The 19,921-nt window shown below is 40.3% G+C and overlaps 1 protein-coding gene across 10 annotated transcripts in view; it reads right to left on the bottom strand.

The window, feature by feature from the left end:
* AGFG1 (ArfGAP with FG repeats 1) overlaps positions 1–19,921 on the bottom strand; it is a 150,471-nt gene that overhangs the window by 11,964 nt on the left and 118,586 nt on the right. For 4 of the 10 annotated variants that reach the window (XM_073625676.1, XM_073625678.1, XM_073625674.1 and 1 more), the window contains 5 exons: positions 14,425–14,607; positions 8,361–8,439; positions 6,637–6,713; positions 6,056–6,139; positions 1,609–1,707 (listed from right to left, as the gene is read on the bottom strand). In XM_073625676.1, the coding sequence (XP_073481777.1) occupies positions 1,609–1,707; positions 6,056–6,139; positions 6,637–6,713; positions 8,361–8,439; positions 14,425–14,607 (522 nt within the window). The remainder of the gene's footprint in view (positions 1–1,608; positions 1,708–6,055; positions 6,140–6,636; positions 6,714–8,360; positions 8,440–14,424; positions 14,608–19,921) is intronic. The other 6 variants (XM_073625683.1, XM_073625681.1, XM_073625682.1 and 3 more) reach the window with 4 other exon arrangements.

Genomic DNA, 19,921 nt, shown 5'->3' with positions numbered 1-19,921 from the left:
AAGTGCAATGGGTTTTTGTGTTTCTGAAAACCACTGAGCTCAATTACCCAATCAAATGAACATTTACAAACCAAGTTAAGAAACACAGACAATCCGAATGCAATACCAAAATGTAATTGCTAACAGTCGCAATAAAGTGGATGTAAACCCCATTCATGAAATCTTAGCTGGGCACATATATCTGTAGTGTTTACTTATCTCTCTCCAAAGCCCTAAGTCCTGTGTCTTTCCACTGCTCCATCCCTCTGTTATCAGCATTATAACTTCTGACAAGCTCTCCCACACAGAAGATAAAAACAGCTGGAAATTTTTGTCAGGGAGGTAACTTAGAGATAGATTAGCAGAGAGCTTGTTTATTCACAGTACAAATCTGCATGTTTCTTCGTCCCTCTGCCTATATGGAGTGGAGGTGTGTGCCTTTCCTCCAATCAGCTCCCACACAGTGTATGCCCAGACTCCACACTCACTGCTGAATGAGGAAACACAATTTCTAACACAGTCTGCACTTTCCAAAGAGTGCAAAAAGGAAAGACAGCAGATATACAAGCAAAACTTATGTAGGGAGATTTGTTTCATCCCTGTGTATCATTCTGAGGCTGTTCACTTCACTGGTTATAGGAGAGGGTTTACATGATTTCTGAATGCTTAAGGACTTGGCAAATGGCTAATAAACAGTTATCTTTAGCTATGGTCTTTAACTTGGTAAATGTGCATCTGTGAAATGAACTTCACGATGGGTAAAACAGTCTTGCACCAGCTAAATATTAGCAGTTACATAAATACGTATACTTGCTAGCAGTGATTAAGGACAAGCACATGTAACAGATTTGTATCTTGCACTTCTGAATGTTAAGCTGTTCTGAATGGTTAAATCTACTTCATCACCCTGCATTTATACTGTCTGAAAATGATGGGCTGTCTTTACTGGCCAGAGCTTTATTGGCATGAATGTTTAGACTTCTGGGCACACGGGAAGCCACTCTAGGTATATGCAGACACCTCTACAATTTTTTTTTTTAAGTGACCATTACTTTAAAGATTGCAGTAACAATTTTGTGGCTCTACCGTGGTACTGAAAAATTCTGCCCCATATTTTTTACCAGGAGTCCAATAGGCATATAACAAAATGGAGCTGTATACTACTAAAGTTACCTCTGGGGCAACGAAAATCTTTTTCCTGCAAGTTTAGAAATTGTCCTAGTATTATGCAGAACTCACTTACATGCAAAGCTTTTAAAAAGAGATAAGCCGACAAATGTTGGCATTTTGCTTTAGTGCACAGCCTTCCACACAGTATCCACAGAAAAAAAAAAAAGTGACAGATCCTCTTTAATATTACATTGTCATCGAAGACATGCTTCCCCCTTTGTTTGTTATGTTTCCTGAGCCTTGCACAGAAATGACTAGACTATGCTGCAAATTAATACATTTGGACTGATCTATAAAAACTGAAGGCCAGAAAACTGTCTGTGCCATCAGATGGCAGAGCTAAGAACATAAATAATCTGATTTGGTTGCTATGAGTAGCACAGTCATTTCCAACCCTTATGATTTTATAGGTCCCCTATACGGGCACATGTGACAAAGACAAGAGTACAGACTACTCACAGACATCCATTGCTGCGGCTGTTGGTAGTCTGGTCTGGTGGAATGGGTGAAATGGAGCGGCTGGAAACTCCATCTCTGTTGCGTGCCCATCACGGACTCCTGTTAAAAAATTTCAGGGAAATTAGATGAACTAGATGGTTTAACAGGCTAATAATATTCTACTGAGTGGAAAACTAATACATTATTCCAACCTCACTTAATTTTTGTTTTTATAAATCCAGTAAAAAGCTCATTAAGGCATAAATACAGATAACTGAAGCCACAATTATCAAGGCTATATAAATGATAGACCAAAGCTACCTAAAACAGGAGACTCTATCATCAGGTGCCCCTTTACAACTATCGGGTTAAAAATATAGTGTTGCATTACTGGAGAATAATTATTGCACTACTGGATGCATTCATGTATATAGGAATATGAACGTTTTATGTCCAGGCAAACGAAGACAATCAGTGCCTGAGCCTTGGGCTGGTGATACATTATAAAATTTTCTTATTCATTTTCCTTTCGATTTACCAAAATCATATAATGAGGTCAAACCTAAACACTTTCAATCTGTATGCAAATTGGCAGGCGCTTGCACTACATAGTTGAAGGTAAACTTAAAGGAAATTGTATAATGAACGCCCAGGCTTTTGCTCCTGTCAGAACTGGTTCTCCCCCTATACAAGTCAAGCAAGTAAATGCAGGTAATAAATTCTCAAGCTAATAAAAGTATAACTAAAGGCAAAATGATTTTAGTTTTGGATTAGAGTGGAGATGGATCAGAACCCCTGTCAGTTTTTATTATCATAGAACGTGAACATAAAAAACAAAATCCCACATTTTGGGTTGTCCCCAAAAAAGTAAGAGGGGAAATCTTACAATGGGGACACTAGTTTTGATGGCCTGGAGGGTTCCCCAAGGAATTCCCTTAATTTACAGCAGGGGTAGGCAACCTTAAAGTGGTTGTAAACCCTTTAAAAAATATCCTAAACAAAAAAAAAAAAAAAAACTGATCAGAATCCCAAAACTATACCTCTCACACGTGTACAGATAGAGATAGCGGCGCTAATATAAATTGTGTAAAATAATGGGTCAGAGCAGCATAATGCCTATGACCCTCTACTTATACATACAAATAATAATAGTGTCATGAAAAATATTATTTTTATCATGAAAAGAAATTTCTTTATTACCCAGTGAAAAGTGTCACTATAATAAATTACAAGAAATGAATGAATAAGTTCAACAGTTGTTTTTCAATCTTCTTGTGTGAAAAATCTTCTACTCTTCCACCACACCACCATGATAGTGACACCACTCCCTCTGAAGAGCGCACTCACCAGATTGTATAGCCTCCCACTCTCGTGTTCGGCAAAACAGCAATTGAACCACACCTGGGTTGCATGTGATGAACCGTGAATCCAATCAAGCCAGCTCCATATGTGAAAAAATGAATAAAGTGCTCCACATAGCGTGATACCATTTTGACAGATTTATTAAAATCACTTCACACTTCAATGGTTACACTCACTTTTAAACTGAAACATAAAAGCCTTTAAAAAAAATCCACAGCAAGCACAGCAAGCAACAGGATCAGTGATCCAACGGTGCACCGCGGTCACAGCGGACCTGAAGTGTGAACTGGTGTATCTCTCACCCAACCTTCTAAGGCCCAGCCATCCGATCGGTGTAGTCCTCCTCAGACAGCGGCATCTAATGTCAGTGCGATGGAATGCCGTGTAACCATGCCCAAGATATGTTCCGTCGAACAGACTTCTTCAAATGGGATCCCATTTGAAGAAGTCTGTTCGACGGAACATGTCTTCGGGCATGGTTACACGGCATTCCATCGCACTGACATTAGATCAGCTGTCTGAGGAGGACTACACCGATCGGATGGTTGGGCCTTAGAAGGTTGGGTGAGAGATACACCAGTTCACACTTCAGGTCCGCTGTGACCGCGGTGCACCGTTGGATCACTGATCCTGTTGCTTGCTGTGGATTTTTTTTAAAGGCTTTTATGTTTCAGTTTAAAAGTGAGTGTAACCATTGAAGTGTGTTGGAAGTGATTTTAATAAATCTGTCAAAATGGTATCACGCTATGTGGAGCACTTTATTCATTTTTTCACATATGGAGCTGGCTTGATTGGATTCACAGTTCATCACATGCAACCCAGGTGTGGTTCAATTGCTGTTTTGCCGAACACGAGAGTGGGAGGCTATACAATCTGGTGAGTGCGCTCTTCAGAGGGAGTGGTGTCACTATCATGGTGGTGTGGTGGAAGAGTAGAAGATTTTTCACACAAGAAGATTGAAAAACAACTGTTGAACTTATTCATTCATTTCTTGTAATTTATTATAGTGACACTTTTCACTGGGTGTTAAAGAAATTTCTTTTCATGATAAAAATAATATTTTTCATGACACTATTATTATTTGTATGTATAAGTAGAGGGTCATAGGCATTATGCTGCTCTGACCCATTATTTTACACAATTTATATTAGCGCCGCTATCTCTATCTGTACACGTGTGAGAGGTATAGTTTTGGGATTCTGATCAGTTTACGTATTTATTTAAGTGGCAGCTTTTTTCACTGTACACTGTGTATGTACACACATTTTGTATTCATTTACACATCGTTTATATAGCTTTGCACTTTTCTTTGGTGCAGTGGAGTAAGAGAGATTCAGGGGCGGTTTATTTGTATATCTCTTGCTACAAACCATAAAAAAAAAAAACCTGCAACACAAAAGGCATAATGAGCTAGTATGCATAGCATACTAGTTCATTATGAATTACTTACCTGAGATCGAAGTCCCCACAGCAGTCCTCGTTCACTGCTCCGGCGGCCGACATCTCTCTGGGGAGTTACTTTCGGGCATCGCGGCTGCCTTTGCTTCAGTTTGATTAAGTGTGCATGTGCCAATACATCGGCACATGCAAATACAGGGATATCTCCTAAACCGTGCAGGTTTAGGAGATATTCAGTGTAGCTACAGGTAAGCCTAATTATAGGCTTGCCTGTAGTATAAAGTGGTTGTACAGGGTTTACAACCACTTTAAAGAGGTGGACATCTACCTGAACAGCGTGGGAGAAGTTGAAGATCACCAGGCACAGTGCTGCCCCCTAATATCTTATTTAAAACCTCAAATTACCGTACTACTGTGTTGCAATCGCATGCATTGCATGGCAATCATGGGTTTAAATCAGCTTCATACAGATCTGAAGATCCCTTCTTTCCTTCTGCTGGCACCACTCTGGAGATTGCTAGCCGGGATAAGAGGTGGAGTGCAGTTTGTATCACTCCAGATGGGACAGGAGCCAGCAAAACAGAGGAGGCATTGGCTAATGTGGCTCTTGCTCCCTACTACTGCTCCAACTTTACCAGTAGTTCCTCTGCATTGCAGGTCAGCAAGCCCAGACTTCGATCTACCAGTCATCTGGCCTCTCACGTCCCTGTTTTGGATATGGGACAGGAAGTAAAAGGTAAATCTCCCCAATGGGGCAAATATGGCAAACAATAAACCAACAGGAGTTATCACCCTCCCTTACCCTATCCAATAAGAAAATAAAAAGTTTTGCCTATAGTTCTACCTTAAGTGCTAGCGGAACACACCTGTAAGGAGGCTGCACATTGCCACAAGCCTTCCAAAGTCCCTGCCCGGAGCTGTGGCTATAACCAAAAAGAAGCCGAAAAGAAGCAGGCTGTTTGTGACCAGAGAAAGCCAAACTTGGTTGTATGTATGAGGGAGTTTGGTAGCAAGTAAAATTTGCTTCCAGGCTGTCCCTCTTTTTTGCCTTCCCACTCCTTCTGGGTTTTTTTTTCTGGGGGTGAGGGAGGCTTGGTATTGACTAAGCTATATTTTCTCTCCTCTTTTTCCCCCCTAAACATTTAATATGTTCTTGTTGGGGCATACCCCTTACCTGAGTGTTTGGCTGGCCGTACATTATACAATTTTCTTGTACAATTTTCCTTTAGATTTATCAAAACCATATAATTTGAGGTCAAACCTAAAGACTTTAAATATGTATGCAGTCAGGCAGGCCCTTGCACTATATAGATGAAGGTAAATCAAAGGAAATTGAATAAGAAAATTGTATAATGTATGGCAAGCCTTACTCTATTATGTTTCATTTTATAAAGCCCTGGCTCAGTTATACTTTGCTTGCACATGTCTTTTTATACAACTCTCTATTGATACAATTGCTTATGTGAGCATGCTCCTTCCTTTTTCCTGTAATTTTATGCTTGTCAAAATCAATTTTGAAAATGTAAAACAAATACCAAAACTTCATTGAACGTAAATTGGCTTCAGGTCCAACGGTAGCAGCAAAATAAACTATTCTCCTTATAATGGGATTACGGGTCACTACATCGTACCAACTCATATGAATTACACGATCAGTACATGCAGAAAAATTCACAACGTATTTATAGACTGAATTTTTTTTTTATACCTGGTGCTGATCGCCCATTTGTCTGGAATGGATTAACAGCGGGTGCACTGGAAGCCGACACAAATGGGTTTGTGGAAGCAGATGCTGCAAAGATGATGAAAAACAATATATTTTTTTATTTACATAATGTAATCACAAAAAACACATTTTATATTTATATGGTACAAACTAGATAAAAGCTTAAATCATGCTTAAGTAGAAGTGCCTACTCTGTAAATGGATGGGAAAGAGAGCAAGGTGTTATGTGGACATCACCATTGTAATGTTTTCTAAAAGGTGAACAGATCGGGTGACAGGTGTAAGAGGCATTGAGTCTGCTCAGTGTTGCTAACCTCCTAATAAAATACAGAAATACAACATGACAGATAAGTGTATAACAGCAATAGCACACTCCTTTACAAATATTCCAGATGCTTCAATTGTTCCTATGTACATGTTTCAGACTGTCCACTCAGCTATGCCAATGGAGTTGGCCTCTAGAAGAGTGCAAATGTGTTACACAAGGTCTTAAAAAAAACCCTGTTTTAACAAACCTATGGCTTGGAATAAACAGACAGTGATAAGGATTAATTTGTTCTCACCTCCGAAGGTTCCTGGGACTGGTGGCGTTGGGCGTGTGTGTGCTGCAGGGACTGTAGCATGTATTCCAAAAACACTGCTGTAAAAGACAAGCAGATTTCCAGTTATGAATCATAATTACTCAAATCATAATAGCTTTAACTTTTACAGATGACAAGCAGTCCCCGTGTTTAGCTTTGCTGCATACATTTTGTAATGTTAAAATGAAAGCAAAATGCATTGTAAATAGCAGCATAACAAAACACGCATGTTAAAGACATGCCTTGCATTTGTATGTTTCCCCATTACATGCTTGGAGCAGACGAGGATTGTTCGCTGTTCCATTATATGGTCACTTTGTTTTTTTATCTTACTTGTTTTCTAAAAAACAATAAAAATTATTGAAACAGAAGAATGGTCAAAAATTTCACTCTCTAGTTGTGCAAAGCTGGTAGAGACATCCCCAAAAAGACTTGGAGCTGTAATTGCAGGGAAAGGTGGTTCTACAAAGTACTGACTGAATACAAAGGCACGCCACACTTTTCACATATTTGTAAAACATTTTGAAAACCATTCTTCATTTTCCTTCCACTTCACAATTATGTGCCACTTTGTGTTGGTCTATCACATAAAATCCCAATTAAATACACTTACATTTTTAGTTTTAACATGACAAAATGTGGAAAATTTCAAGGGTATGAATACTTTTTCAAGGCATTGTATATTCTGGAGTTGGGTCTGCTTTAATAGACAGGCACTGGGAAGGTCCGATAGGAAGAATAATGACAGAAAAATGTACAGATCAATTGTTAAAATATAAAACAAAAAAAATGGTACAGTTTAGGTCCATTTTAAAGCACTACTACATATAAACCATGTTATATAAACCACAATGAAGCTCTCCTTACTCTACACTGAAATAGCTATGATGCAATCCGAGAACTGGTCAATAGATATAGCCAAAATCCGTAAGGGTGACCAGTAGTATGAATCTACAAAGCTCTTGTGCTAGTGTTATGGATTATATGTGCACCACGGGTTGCAGGAAAGAAATTCTCATGATTCCCCCATCAACACAGACAGTGCTGCCAGGGGAATCCCTTCCAGCTGAGCAATTGCCTGATCCTAGTAGGGGGAGGGGTAAGCCAAGAAGACCGTGATTATCGCTAACAGCCATAGCATAGTACAGCTATAGCAGCTGCTAGCAATAATCGTAAGGGGTTCCAGCAGGCTGGTAGTACACAAGTTGATCAATCAACTTGGTACATTCTGCCTGCTCATTAATGGTTCAAATCTTGACCGGTTCCTGGTTAACCAGCCAAGATTCGAACCGTGTATGGCCGGCCCTAATCATACATTAGGCAAAACGAGCAGGTAACCCATGCAGCAATTAATAGGGCCCACTGCAAGGGTAAATGCTTTTAGTCCCTGGAGTTCAATTAAGCAACAGAAGAGAAGGGTGCTAGGGCCACCTGTCTGAAGCATTGGATGAAGAGAAAAGGCACATACAGCACTTGAATAAAAACTGCCTACACATAACGATTTATACTTGTACAGGATAGCCAGACAAGGAATGCACATTATCTATGCCCCCCTCTAGCAGCTGCTTAACCTCCGATATCCCCACTGTAAAAACCTTAGGCTAGAAGGAGCTTCCTATCAGCAGTCATTCAGTCCCTTCTTCCCTATTTAGCATTGATCAGAGCACTTGGAATACAAATATATACATACAAGTTACAATACACACTTTTCTGTTGCAGATGAAGCTATTGGGCCAGATGTTGCAGAAACAGCTCCACTGCTATAGACAGCTTGACCGCTACCACCTGGAAAAAAATGAACTTGGTAAATTACCAATATTAGCACATATATCAAAAGACAACGTGACAAAACATGGGACAAGAACAAAGCACTGAAAGCATCTCTTAATGTGAATGTACTGGAACATTTTCAAGCATTTACAAGAACTATATTTTATTAAAAGGAACGCTTGCTCTTTTTTGTGACCCCCTGTATCCGAGATCTCTCTAAAACATTACAGAGTGGAGTGCGACTTTAGAGAGGAACTGCAGGCTGGTGTACCAAGAAAAGACAAAGACAAATCTACTAATCTACATAAAAAAGCATTTAATGCTTTCTTGTTGAATAATATGAAAGCTCCTGTGGCTACGTGTCTCAATAACGCCTTTCTTTTAGGAATAGACTGTAGATTATTGCAGAGACAAAATGGTCAGACTATCAGCACTGTGCCATTACACTATCTGTTGCATGAATACTGTATTCTTTAGAGCTCATGTAGAGACGGGAGTTGTTTTCTGTCTGATGTATGTTTGACATGTACGTCAAATGCAAGTCAGCAGACAATAATTGAGGCAAAGTTGGCCTTGCTTTATGTTTCTTTGGACACGGCATGTCCTACTGATAGTCATTTGTACTGCAGGCAAAAACAGGCCAAATGCAGCCTTTTGTGGCATTTCCCATTTGAATGCATGTGCTTGAGCAGAACTGTGTTTAAAGTGATTGTAAAGGTTTACATTTTAATTTAAAAAAATGTATTTGTTATACTTACCTGCTCTGTGCAACGGTTTTGCACAAAGCAGCCCCAATACTCCTTTTCTAGGGTCCCCCGCTGGCACTTCTGGCTCCTCCCCCCAACATTGAATGCCACCATAGCAAGCTGCGTGCTATGGGGCCCTTATGTGGATTTGCTCCCGGGTTGGCTCTCTGTGTCCATAAGCATGCAGAACACGGCTTGGCCCCCTCCTCACTGGCTGTGATTAACAGCGGGAGCCAATGGCTGCTGTCTCTGAGCCAATGAGAAGGAAGAGAGCCTCTGTTCTCATGATGCACAGTGCTGGATCGAGATTGGGCTCAGATAATTATAAGATGGGGCTGGGGGAGCAGCATGCAATAGGTTTTTTACTTTAATGCATAGAATGCATTAAAAGGAAAAAACTTTTTGTCTTTAGAACCATTTTAAATGCCAAAGGCAGTGTTTGGAAAATGGATAAAACACCCATTTACACAAGCCCTTACACTGCATTCACACCTGGGCATTTTAAATCATGGGCAGGATAGTCACGATTCAGTCCGTGATTTCAAAATGCTCTGCTAAAATGACAAATCGCACAACGCGCATTTCAGATGTCATTCATTTTAACTGAACCTAAAAACACAGTGGAATTCTGCCACTAAAAAATCGAACTGAAATCGCAGAAAACTGCATCTCACGAAGCTTGTTGCTTGAAAGAAACTCCGGATTCCTTTTTTGGGAAACGGCTATGCAGTTTGCTGCACGATTTATTGCACGGCAAAACTGCACCACATTTTAAGGTGCCATTAAAATGAATGGCATTTGAAATGCGCATTGTGCGATTTGTCATTTCACAGTGCCTTGAAAAAAGTATTCATACCCCTTGAAAATTTCCACATTTTGTCATGTTACAACCAAAAACGTAAACGTATTTTATTGGGATTTTATACCAACACAAAGTGGCACATAATTGTGAAGTGAAAGGAAAATGATAAATGGTTTTCAAATTTTTTTACAAGTATGGTGTGCATTTGAATTCAGCACCCTTTACTCTGATACCCCTAACTAAAATCTAGTGGAACCAATTGCCTTCAGAAGTCACCTAATTAGTAAATAGAGTCCACCTGTTTGTAATTTAATCTCAGTATAAATACAGCTGTTCTGAGAAGCCCACAGAAGTTTGTTAGTGAACCTTAGTGAACAAACTGCATCATAAAGGCCAAAGAACACACCAGACAGGTCAGGGATAAAGTTGTGGAGAGGTTTAAAGGAGGGCTAGGTTATGAAAAAAAATATCCCAAGCTTTAAACATCTCATGGAGCACTGTTCAATCCATCATCTGAAAATGGAAAGAATATGGCACAGCTGCAAACCTACCAAGACGTGTCCCTTCCACCTAAACTGACAGTCCGGGCAAAGAGAGCATTAATCAGAGAAGCAGTAACTCTGGAGGAGCTGCAGAGATCCACAGCTCAGGTGGGAGAATCTGTCCACAGCACAACTATTAGCCCTCATGCACACAGGCTGTTAAAAAAACGTTATGAAAACGCCAGTATCTTTGCAGTGATTTTTTTAAACTTTTTTCAGCTTTTTTCAGCGTTTTTGCAATAGCGTTTTTGAGCGTTTTTCCGCGTTAGCGTTTTTGAGCGTTTTTTTTTTTTTCAAAATTTTTTTTTTTTTTTTCAATGGATCAAAAACGCTAAAAAACGTTGGTGAATAAAGTTTTTGAGCGTTTTTACAGCTGAAAAACGTCTTTCAGAACCCACTGGTCCTGGGTTTTTTTTTACAGCTTAAAAACGCCTATGCCACTTGCAGCTCAAAAACGCCTAGGTGGGCATGAAGCCATAGACTAACATAGACAGGCCTTTTTAAGCTGCAAAAAAAGCTCAAAAAAGCAGCTGTAAAAACGTCCGTGTGCATGAGGACTTAGTTGTGCACTCCACAAAGCCGGCCTTTATGGAAGAGTGGCAAGAAGAAAGCCAAGAAGTGGCAAGAAGAAAAGTTCAGACCTAAATCCATTTGAGAATCTGTGACAAGACTTGAAAATTGCAGTTCACAGACGCTCCCCGTTCAATCTGACAGAGCTTGAGCTCTTTTGCAAAGAAGAATGGGCAAAAAGTTCACTCTCTAGATGTACAAAGCTGGTAGAGACATCCCCAAAAAGACTTACAGCTGTAACTGCAGCGAAAGGTGGTTCTACAAAGTATTGACTTAAGAGGGCTAAAAACAAATGCACGCCACACTTTTCAGATATTTGTAAAAAATGTTGAAAAACATTTATTATTTTCCTTCCACTTCACAATCGTGCCACTGTGTTGGTCTATCACAAAATCCCAATAATATACATTTACATTTTTGGTTGTAACATAACAGAACGTGGAAAATTTCAAGGGGTATAAATACTTTTTCAAGGCACTGTAGCAGAGCGTTTTGAAAACGCAGGCGGAATCGCCCAGGTGTGAATGCAGTCTGCTGTGACATTAAAGCTGGCCATATCCTGGTAGATTTCAGAATGAACATTCATACAAAGTTATTCAAATACATTCGATGACTTGACAAATGAAGTCCAAAAGTAGTTCAAAATTTTGTTTGAGTTTACCATTCAGTTTTGGAATTAATGTAATTTCCCAAACTACCACCACGTACACGGTTAGAAATTAATTCAATTGACAAAAAGTTTCCATCCTCCTCCTGAGTTTTCTCAGAACTATGGTCAGCAATGAATGTCAACTTGACCTTAATGGTTAGAAAGTCAAACGAATGTAAATAGAACAATAAAATTAATTTGGAATTTTGCTGCTGTATGGCTAGCTTAAAAGCACACAGAAAACCTGCTACAGGCATACACTTCTATATTGTACTTTAAATGTTTTGTGCCTGTAGGGCTTAGAACTAAATCACAAATACAGAGGAAACTTGCTACATAGGAATGTAATGTATAGTACAGAACTTCTTTAATGCAAACCAGATATAAAAATACCTACCCGAATTAACAGATGTACAGGTAGCTATAGGTGCAAGCTGATGTATTTTTACTTCAGGCTTACATTAAAATACTTCCCAAAGTGTAAATAAAAATTCATAATGTACATGTGAGACACATTCCAATGGCAAACTATTAACCAATCAATATCCAAGTGCCAAACATAAAAAAAAAAATAACCAGGTGCCAAACACACAAAAAAAACCTTATGCAATTTCGACCTTAGTGTTGCCAAATTCTAGAATACCATATATATGGGCTCTAATAATGGCATCAATATAAGTAAACAGCTATAGTAAGTCCTTGTGAATATATTAACTCTTCACATCCACTTCTTTAAGTGTTCACCACGTGCAAAATAGTGATAAATGTTGATTTGTTTCCTCTGTGCTCTTCCTAGATAATGTGCACCTCCACCTAAGGTAAGGGGGGCCCACTCACCAGATGACGTTGGGCACCAGGACCCTCACAGCTTTGGGGAATTTGGTTTCTGTACTGGGTATATCCTGGACATCCACTGACTGATCTGTATCCTTCAGTATATCCACCAGGAATATCTCAGAATAAAAGAAAACGATAACCGATAATCACGCAATAAGTTTTAATAAAATAGACTATTATAATAAAAATAGGGGTGCACTCACATTTAATTGGAGCGACACCCACTACGCAGAGCCTTGGATAATACAGATATCGCCGCCATACATGTAACTGAGCCGGCGTGCATTCCCTCTGGGCTGGAATGTGACAACAATGGAAACTCGGAATTTCCGCCAATGTGCAGACCTCAATGCATTTCACCAGAAGGCGATTAGTTAAATTGGTTGTATACACCCCGCTTGGTAATTTATACCTACAGGTAAAAAAAAAACCTGTAGGTAAAATTAATCTCTCCTAAACTTGCACGGTTTAGGAGATATCCACCCTGGATGCAGTCGCTGACATCAGCAGCGCATGCGCTCTGAAGGTCTAGCGGATCATGTCAGAACGGAGGACTCATGCAACCCGGAAGAAACATTGAGGGAAGATGTCAGCCCCCTCACTGGTCGCTCTGTGGGAGCTTCGTTCTAAGGTAAGTATTTCATAATGTGCTAGTATGCAATGCATACTAACACATTATGCTATTGTCTAGCAGGTTTTTTTTTTTTTACACCCCAGCAGTTTACTACAGCTTTAACCATTGGAATGTGTCTTGCATATACATTATACATTTTTATTTACACTTTGGAAAATATATTACCTAACTAGCACCACAATATATGATGATCATGATTTGTGTTTGGGAATAGCCTAAAAATTGAAGGCAGCGGTTAATCGTTTCATAAATTTGCACATAGGTGGCGCCGTTTTTCACAATTTTTTAAATTAAAATACTTCCCAAAAACCTTTAATGGAAATTGTATTTGAACTGACGCAAAGAGAAAACAGCCACAGATCTTGCGGCTCCTGCCTTCCTGCTCCACAGTATGCCCTATGTTTATGGTCAATATAAAAGAATTTACCTGCTACACAACCAGCTGTGCAAAAAAAAAAAAAAAAAATTATATATACACACACACACAGAGAAGTAGTTTAAAGAAATTCAAAAGAGAAGAGTGGGATCCCTTTATAATGGATGCAGCACATGAGCAGACCTGGGAATGCAACTGCAGAGATCTCACCAATGAAAACTCTGAGAGGCATAAGAAACTATTAGGCAATTTACCTGTCCAGCAACTCCTTTTTATGTAGACTAACTCCAAACACGTTTCAAACTATGCATGGTGTCAGTTGGTGCGGTTACCCACAAAGCTGGTAAAGCACAGTTCACAGGGCCTCTGATCATGTCAGAAAATGCAACATTCATATACTAGTTGTACTTAAAAAAAAATGGTTATAAATATGTTGACTTACATATGAAATACTTACACACTTGTTCAGCTTTGCTTAGATTGAGCCTAACTCATCATCTTTAATAAGAAGGTGAGACATCATTAAAGTCTTGTTGCTTTGTCAACTGCCTGACCTCACTGCACAAATCAGAAGCAAGAAAACGGTATGCAAGACCAGGCAGGTGACAAGCAGCAATGATCAGACTTCTGATGATTTCCAAAACTCTGACTGAAGCTGAACAGCCAAACATACTCAAAGTAAAAGCCAAATAAAGTAGTAAATCTAAATACTTCATAAGTAAGCCAATAATAATTAATCTTCAGATTCTTGAACAAGTCCAATAGTGGCCTGTTCTCTATACAATCTTTCATTAAATGTGTAGTGGAAACACATCCCTGCACATTATCCTCTCCCTTGCCTTACCTTGCTGGTTGCTGAAGATACTGTCTAGGTCAGCAAGAGCTGCGTATTTATCCGCTGAAGGCTGGCTAGGTTTACTGACTGCAGTAGTTTGGCTGGCTCCGGTGGAATTAAAGGCTCCAAAGTCAGCACTGGAGGATTTGGGAAAGTTATCAAACTGAGCAAAGTTTGCATTTGCATTGGTACCTACAAAAAAAATATCCAATTAAAAATGCAAAGAAATCAAATACACTGCCAGATGATTCCATTATGTTTTCAGTCACAAAAGGTGTATAGTAATAAATTCAGGCAGTCCTAAACATTATGTGTTGCATCTTCAAATTGAAATGCTTAAAAAAAGGTAAGCATTTTAAGGTCTTGATCTAAGAGCAAGAAAAAGCAGGTGCTAATTGAGTAATCTTTACTGGCATCTGCTGAGCGCTCCTTGATTTTAGGGGTGAATGCATGTTGAAACTGCTCTGTCCACCCCATTCCCTAGTAAACCTCTCTCTTTGCCTCAATATTTGGTACCCATTAAATTCTCGCTGAATTTCACTTATTCCCTCAAGCAGGAACCAACCCATACCAGAGGACAGTCATCGGCCAAATAGAACAGCGGTGGGAGTCAAGTAATCCCTATCTGGATTTCTGAATCCAGTGTCTTTCTGAAAGTCTCTATAGTGACAGGTCTGTAGATTATAAAGTGTGGGCATTCAGACTTGCGCATCAACCCCGAAGTCTTCTGCAAAAAGAAATGTATGCCCTGGTAAGATGGGCCTTCCTACAACAGGATGCAGACCTATCTCTAATGCGATGTCTAATAAGTGTTTCCCCCATTAAACATTTACTAGCTTGTGCACTATTTCCACAAGGTCCAAGCAAGGTTAATTTAGGCTAGCATCTTTGGCCACAGTAGACAGGCTGGGAGCCCAACATATCAGCTTTAAGCTGGCAAACACGGTCTTCTAATCGTGATCAACTGAAAAGGCAATGTTGTTAAAGGTGCTTTTAAATGGGGAAAGACATCTCTCCATTGTTCATGGTGGAACAACAAAGAGAAAATGCGCTACAATGCTTGTGTATACACTGCAACTTTTAGAAGAAAAAAAAAAAAGCGAAATGAAAAAATTCTAAAGGTCAGGAAGCCAAAGCCAAAAGTCATTAGGGTTAAAAAACACAAAGGTTTTGCTTTGTGCCCCTCTTCTGTGTAAAGACACTGCTATTAATTGTTAACCATTACCTGCATTGATTTTTCTTTGCCAACTGAAAATCAGTTAGATGCACCTAATGTTGCAAGTATTAAGGGAAAAACTTGTTCTCCCAAATTGTGGAGCTTCTGTTTGCACCAGAAAACCTATAGTGTATATGCTGAGGAAGACCTGTCATGGAAACCACAAACACGAGTAGTCTAATCTATACACTACAGGAATAAACTAGGCACAGCAAGAACCAAACCAAACATTGGTAGAGGTCCCCCATAGGGACAAGAAGACTTACGGTAAGCGGCCTGCAGAGAGAAAGCAGACGTAAAGTCGCCAATACTGCAGCTGGATGAAAGCGTTCTAAACGCTGATAGGCCATGAAAAAGGTGAGGGAGAAGGTAGAAAATAAAATAAAAATGAGTTGCAGAGAAAACAAAATTTGGTTGTCACGTTTGAAGAAATTAAAAGGCAAACAGACAAAACTCAAAACAAGACCATGCTGTGACAGGTGGAATGATGAAGGACACCAACATGCTATGCATCAGTGAAAAAGACAGTATGAAGTATGCTGTAGGATACCTGAGAACAACCTACATCACAGAGATGCTAAGCTGAAGCTGCCTAAATGGTTAGACGTCAGTAATGGAAGCACCCCCCATCTCTTTATACAGCTCAGGGGCTCAAATGCAGAAATCTGCACTTGAGTCACCAAGTCAGCCCATTTGCTGCTGTCAATATAAGGGGTCTCACACACACTCCTCTTGCACTTGGAGTTGATCTAGAGGTTTCAAACTACTATCATCTAATCATGAAGAAATATATAAGTTTTCAGTAAACTGACCCCTTAAAAGGGACGAATACTCAAAAGATAAACTGAACTTGTGTTATTAGTTTTGCTGGTGTCAATAAGTACACCAATAAGTCTTACATCTCATGAAAAAGTGTGGATGTGCAGTCTCTGAAGGTAAGACTGGCTGATCTTCCCATTCAGCAGAGATCACATAACCTAATGCCTAAGATCATAGTTCCATTACCGGCACATGAGGTAGCTTGAAGACGTGTTTTTTTTTTTTTTTCTTGGGAAAGAAAGTATTTAAACCGTTTTATTGCTTTGTATTAAACCACCTTAAAATAGCCAACATAGCTTTAGGTTAAAAATCGAGTGCATGGCTGATTCAGATTTTTCCATTAAAATATACAGATTTCCTTCAAAGTTAGTTTACTTCAACTACATGCCTGCATAGTAAAATACCGGAATAGCACCTGGTAAATACTGGATGGCCAAACGTCACTAGGACACCAAAATCCATATCCAGAGACCTGCAGCATGTCGGTAGCACTCAGGCAAGCAACACGTAACACATAATACAGCTAGAGCTGTACGGAGACTACATTAAAAAAAAAAAAAAATACACAAGGGTCCAAAACAGGGCTCATTCTTCCACACTAGGGTGCAGAGCTAAATTTATACTTAAATGCCCCAAAAATATGATTTTGAGCTTAGTGTTAATACCTTTTATTGGAGTGCATTATATTGATTGTAAAGGTAAAATTTTTCTTCTTTAAAAATAACAAACATGTCTATACTTACCTGCTCCATGCAATATAATGGCCCAGAGTGGCGGCAAACCTCCTCTTTTCAGGTCCTAGCCCCTCCCCTTTGTCCAGTGCTCCCATAGGAAGCCACTTCCCATGGGTGCACTCATCCGTGCACGCACCTGAGCCCTGCTGCTGCGTCCATTGACACTTGGCTCCACCTCCCTCGTCACTGGCTTTGAATGACAGCACTAGGAGCCAATGGCTACTGGTGCCCCAGCAAAGCCAACGAGGACGAGAGGGGAGAGAAGAGTTGCAGGTGAGGGCTCAGGTAATTAAAGGGAGAGGGGGGGGGGGGATGCTGGTGCGTAAACATGTATTACCTTGAAAGTGAAAGTCCATCCAAAAACTAAAATCCATGCATCTATAGCTACCAACATTCAGTATACATACCTTTTCTGAAGCCGATCCGACCTCCAGCAGCAAAAGCTCTGCTGAGTACATGTCTGACAACAGCTGTGAAATGAATGGGAAGTGATTTCCCCCATAGAGTTACTATGAGGCTTCTGTTGACGGACATGTCCTCTGCACCCACCTCCACAGTGAAGCCACGGCTGACAGCTCAGTGTGGGATCAGAGCTTCTGCCGCTGGAGATCGGGTCGGACCGCCTGTAGAAAAGGTATGTATACAGATTTTTTTCTTTTCAGGGCTAGAGAGGTTAGTGTTGGAATGTTGGTGGCTACAGATGCAGGGATTTTAGTTTTTGTATGGACTTCCACTTAAATGTAAGGAATGCATTAAGGGAAAAAAAGGTTTAGGCTTTACAACCACTTTAAGGGACACAGGACGAAGTCAGTTAGGTAAAGTTGGGTTGTGCTGCTGCCTTCAGAGGATTAGACACTGGCAAACGAAAGCTGAAAGGATAGGCTAGTATAAACCTTCCCATTCCCAGCATGTCTCTGTTTTGTAGAAAAACAATAGTAGTGGATCATGGAAACAGGGCCCCTAATGTAAAATAGATTTTACTATAAATCAAAAATTCTATATTCCCAATTTTTACATTAAGAGACAAAAGGATGAAGTAATTCAGTAGATTAGGATGTCCACCAGTAATCCGACTTAAGAGTGGACAACAGCGAATGGCTAACAGGCCCTTAAAAACACAACAGATTAACAGAGGGGTCAACAGAGCCTACAGAGCTGCCTCAAAGAACCTTAACACCCTAGCTGGCATCAGCTAGGGTTCAAGGTGCCACCTGGTAAATCTTAGGAATTGAAGACTAGGTGGCAGCTTTGAAAATCTAAAAAACAGATACCTTCAGGATTGACAGAGAAGGCAGACTGTCTAAAGGCAGCTGTAAATTAGAGCCTTGAACAGCGAGTATCACAGCCAGAATGAAAGGAAATCTCCTTAGGATGATTTGGAGTAGAACATATGAATGGTAGAACAACTTGGTTATGGCAAGTAAACAAAAAAAAAAAAAAAGAAAGAAAAAAGGAAGAAACTCCCTTGGGAAAAAAGGCCTTGGTCTTTAAAACAATCTTGTTTCTGTGTAGCACAAGAAAAAGGTACACACAGGTTAAAGTGAATCTAAATCCCCCCCTTTTAATAAACTTCATATTTACCTGCTATGTGCAATGGTTCTGCACAGAGCAGCCCCGAACCTCCTCTTCTGGGGCCCCCTACCCGTGCTCCTTCTTTGGCGAGTGCCCCCACAGCAATTTTATATGAGGGCACTCAGGCGGGCTTAATCCCGAGCTGCTCTGCCTGTGTCCATAGACACAAACAGTGCAACTCAGCCCCACCACTCACCACAGGATTTGATGAACAGCAGCAGGAGCCACTTTAAGATCACCAAGTTAGAAAGTTGACTCGCCAAGTAGATGGCAAAAAGAAATTTGCAACAGTGTGGAGTGAAAAGGGGGCATACGGAACAGCTTTAAAAAAGGTCACCATTAAGCCTAGAACTGTCATGCAAATCAGGGGCTTGACTGACCTGAATGTAGAACAGTGTCTCTGGAGTTTTGGCCCCTGTAAGGAAAAAACTTGGATAGGTCTGTCTGCAGGCCTAGTTACACCAAGTGATGAGATGGCACCAGAGCCCACTTCTGGAGAATCAGGATCGATATAAACCTCTGTAGGGTGTGTACAGTCTGCTGGACATTGGCTCCTGGAGCGTATGCAAACTGTTCTCGACCAGATATCAACGTATGAGAACTCACCATGGGTAACATAGAGCAAGCAAAGGGGCTGGCACCTTGGTGTATATCAAGGTGCAGTGGACAGTTCATAGGTAGGGCAATGAACAGGTAGTGTTGTGAGCCCACAGCCAAATGCAGGAGGCATAAACCCAACAGAAGACAGGGACATGTAGGTAGCCATCTCTTATATCCACAGAGGCCAGTAGGTCTCCCGGGAAGGAGGGAGGCAATGACTGACCTGGCAGATTCCATAAAAAAATGTTTGCACCCAAAGAAAGGGTAACCGTGAAAAGAGGTTTGAGTAGAAACCTTGGAACCTTTATCTCATCTGGATGGCTATGACCCCTTGAGAGCTGCTGCTGAAAACAGAATTAAATCTAGCATCTTGTCCCAGGATACCACACTAATGAACCAAGTGTCTGAAAAGCCTGTGAACCAAGTGGCTGCAAAGGCCAACAAATGACATAACAGTGTGCTGCAGCATGGCAGGGTGACCTCCATACAGCATATGCAAATGTATTACAGCTCACAGCCGAATAGTAATACCAAAGGGGATATTGGAAGACACATTAACAGCTCT

The sequence above is a fragment of the Aquarana catesbeiana genome, linkage group LG04 (assembly GCF_042186555.1).
Source record: "Aquarana catesbeiana isolate 2022-GZ linkage group LG04, ASM4218655v1, whole genome shotgun sequence".
Classification (NCBI taxonomy): Eukaryota; Metazoa; Chordata; class Amphibia; order Anura; family Ranidae; genus Aquarana; species Aquarana catesbeiana.
The sequence above is the reverse complement of the archived record's forward strand: the minus strand, read 5'-3'. Positions and strand labels throughout refer to the sequence as shown.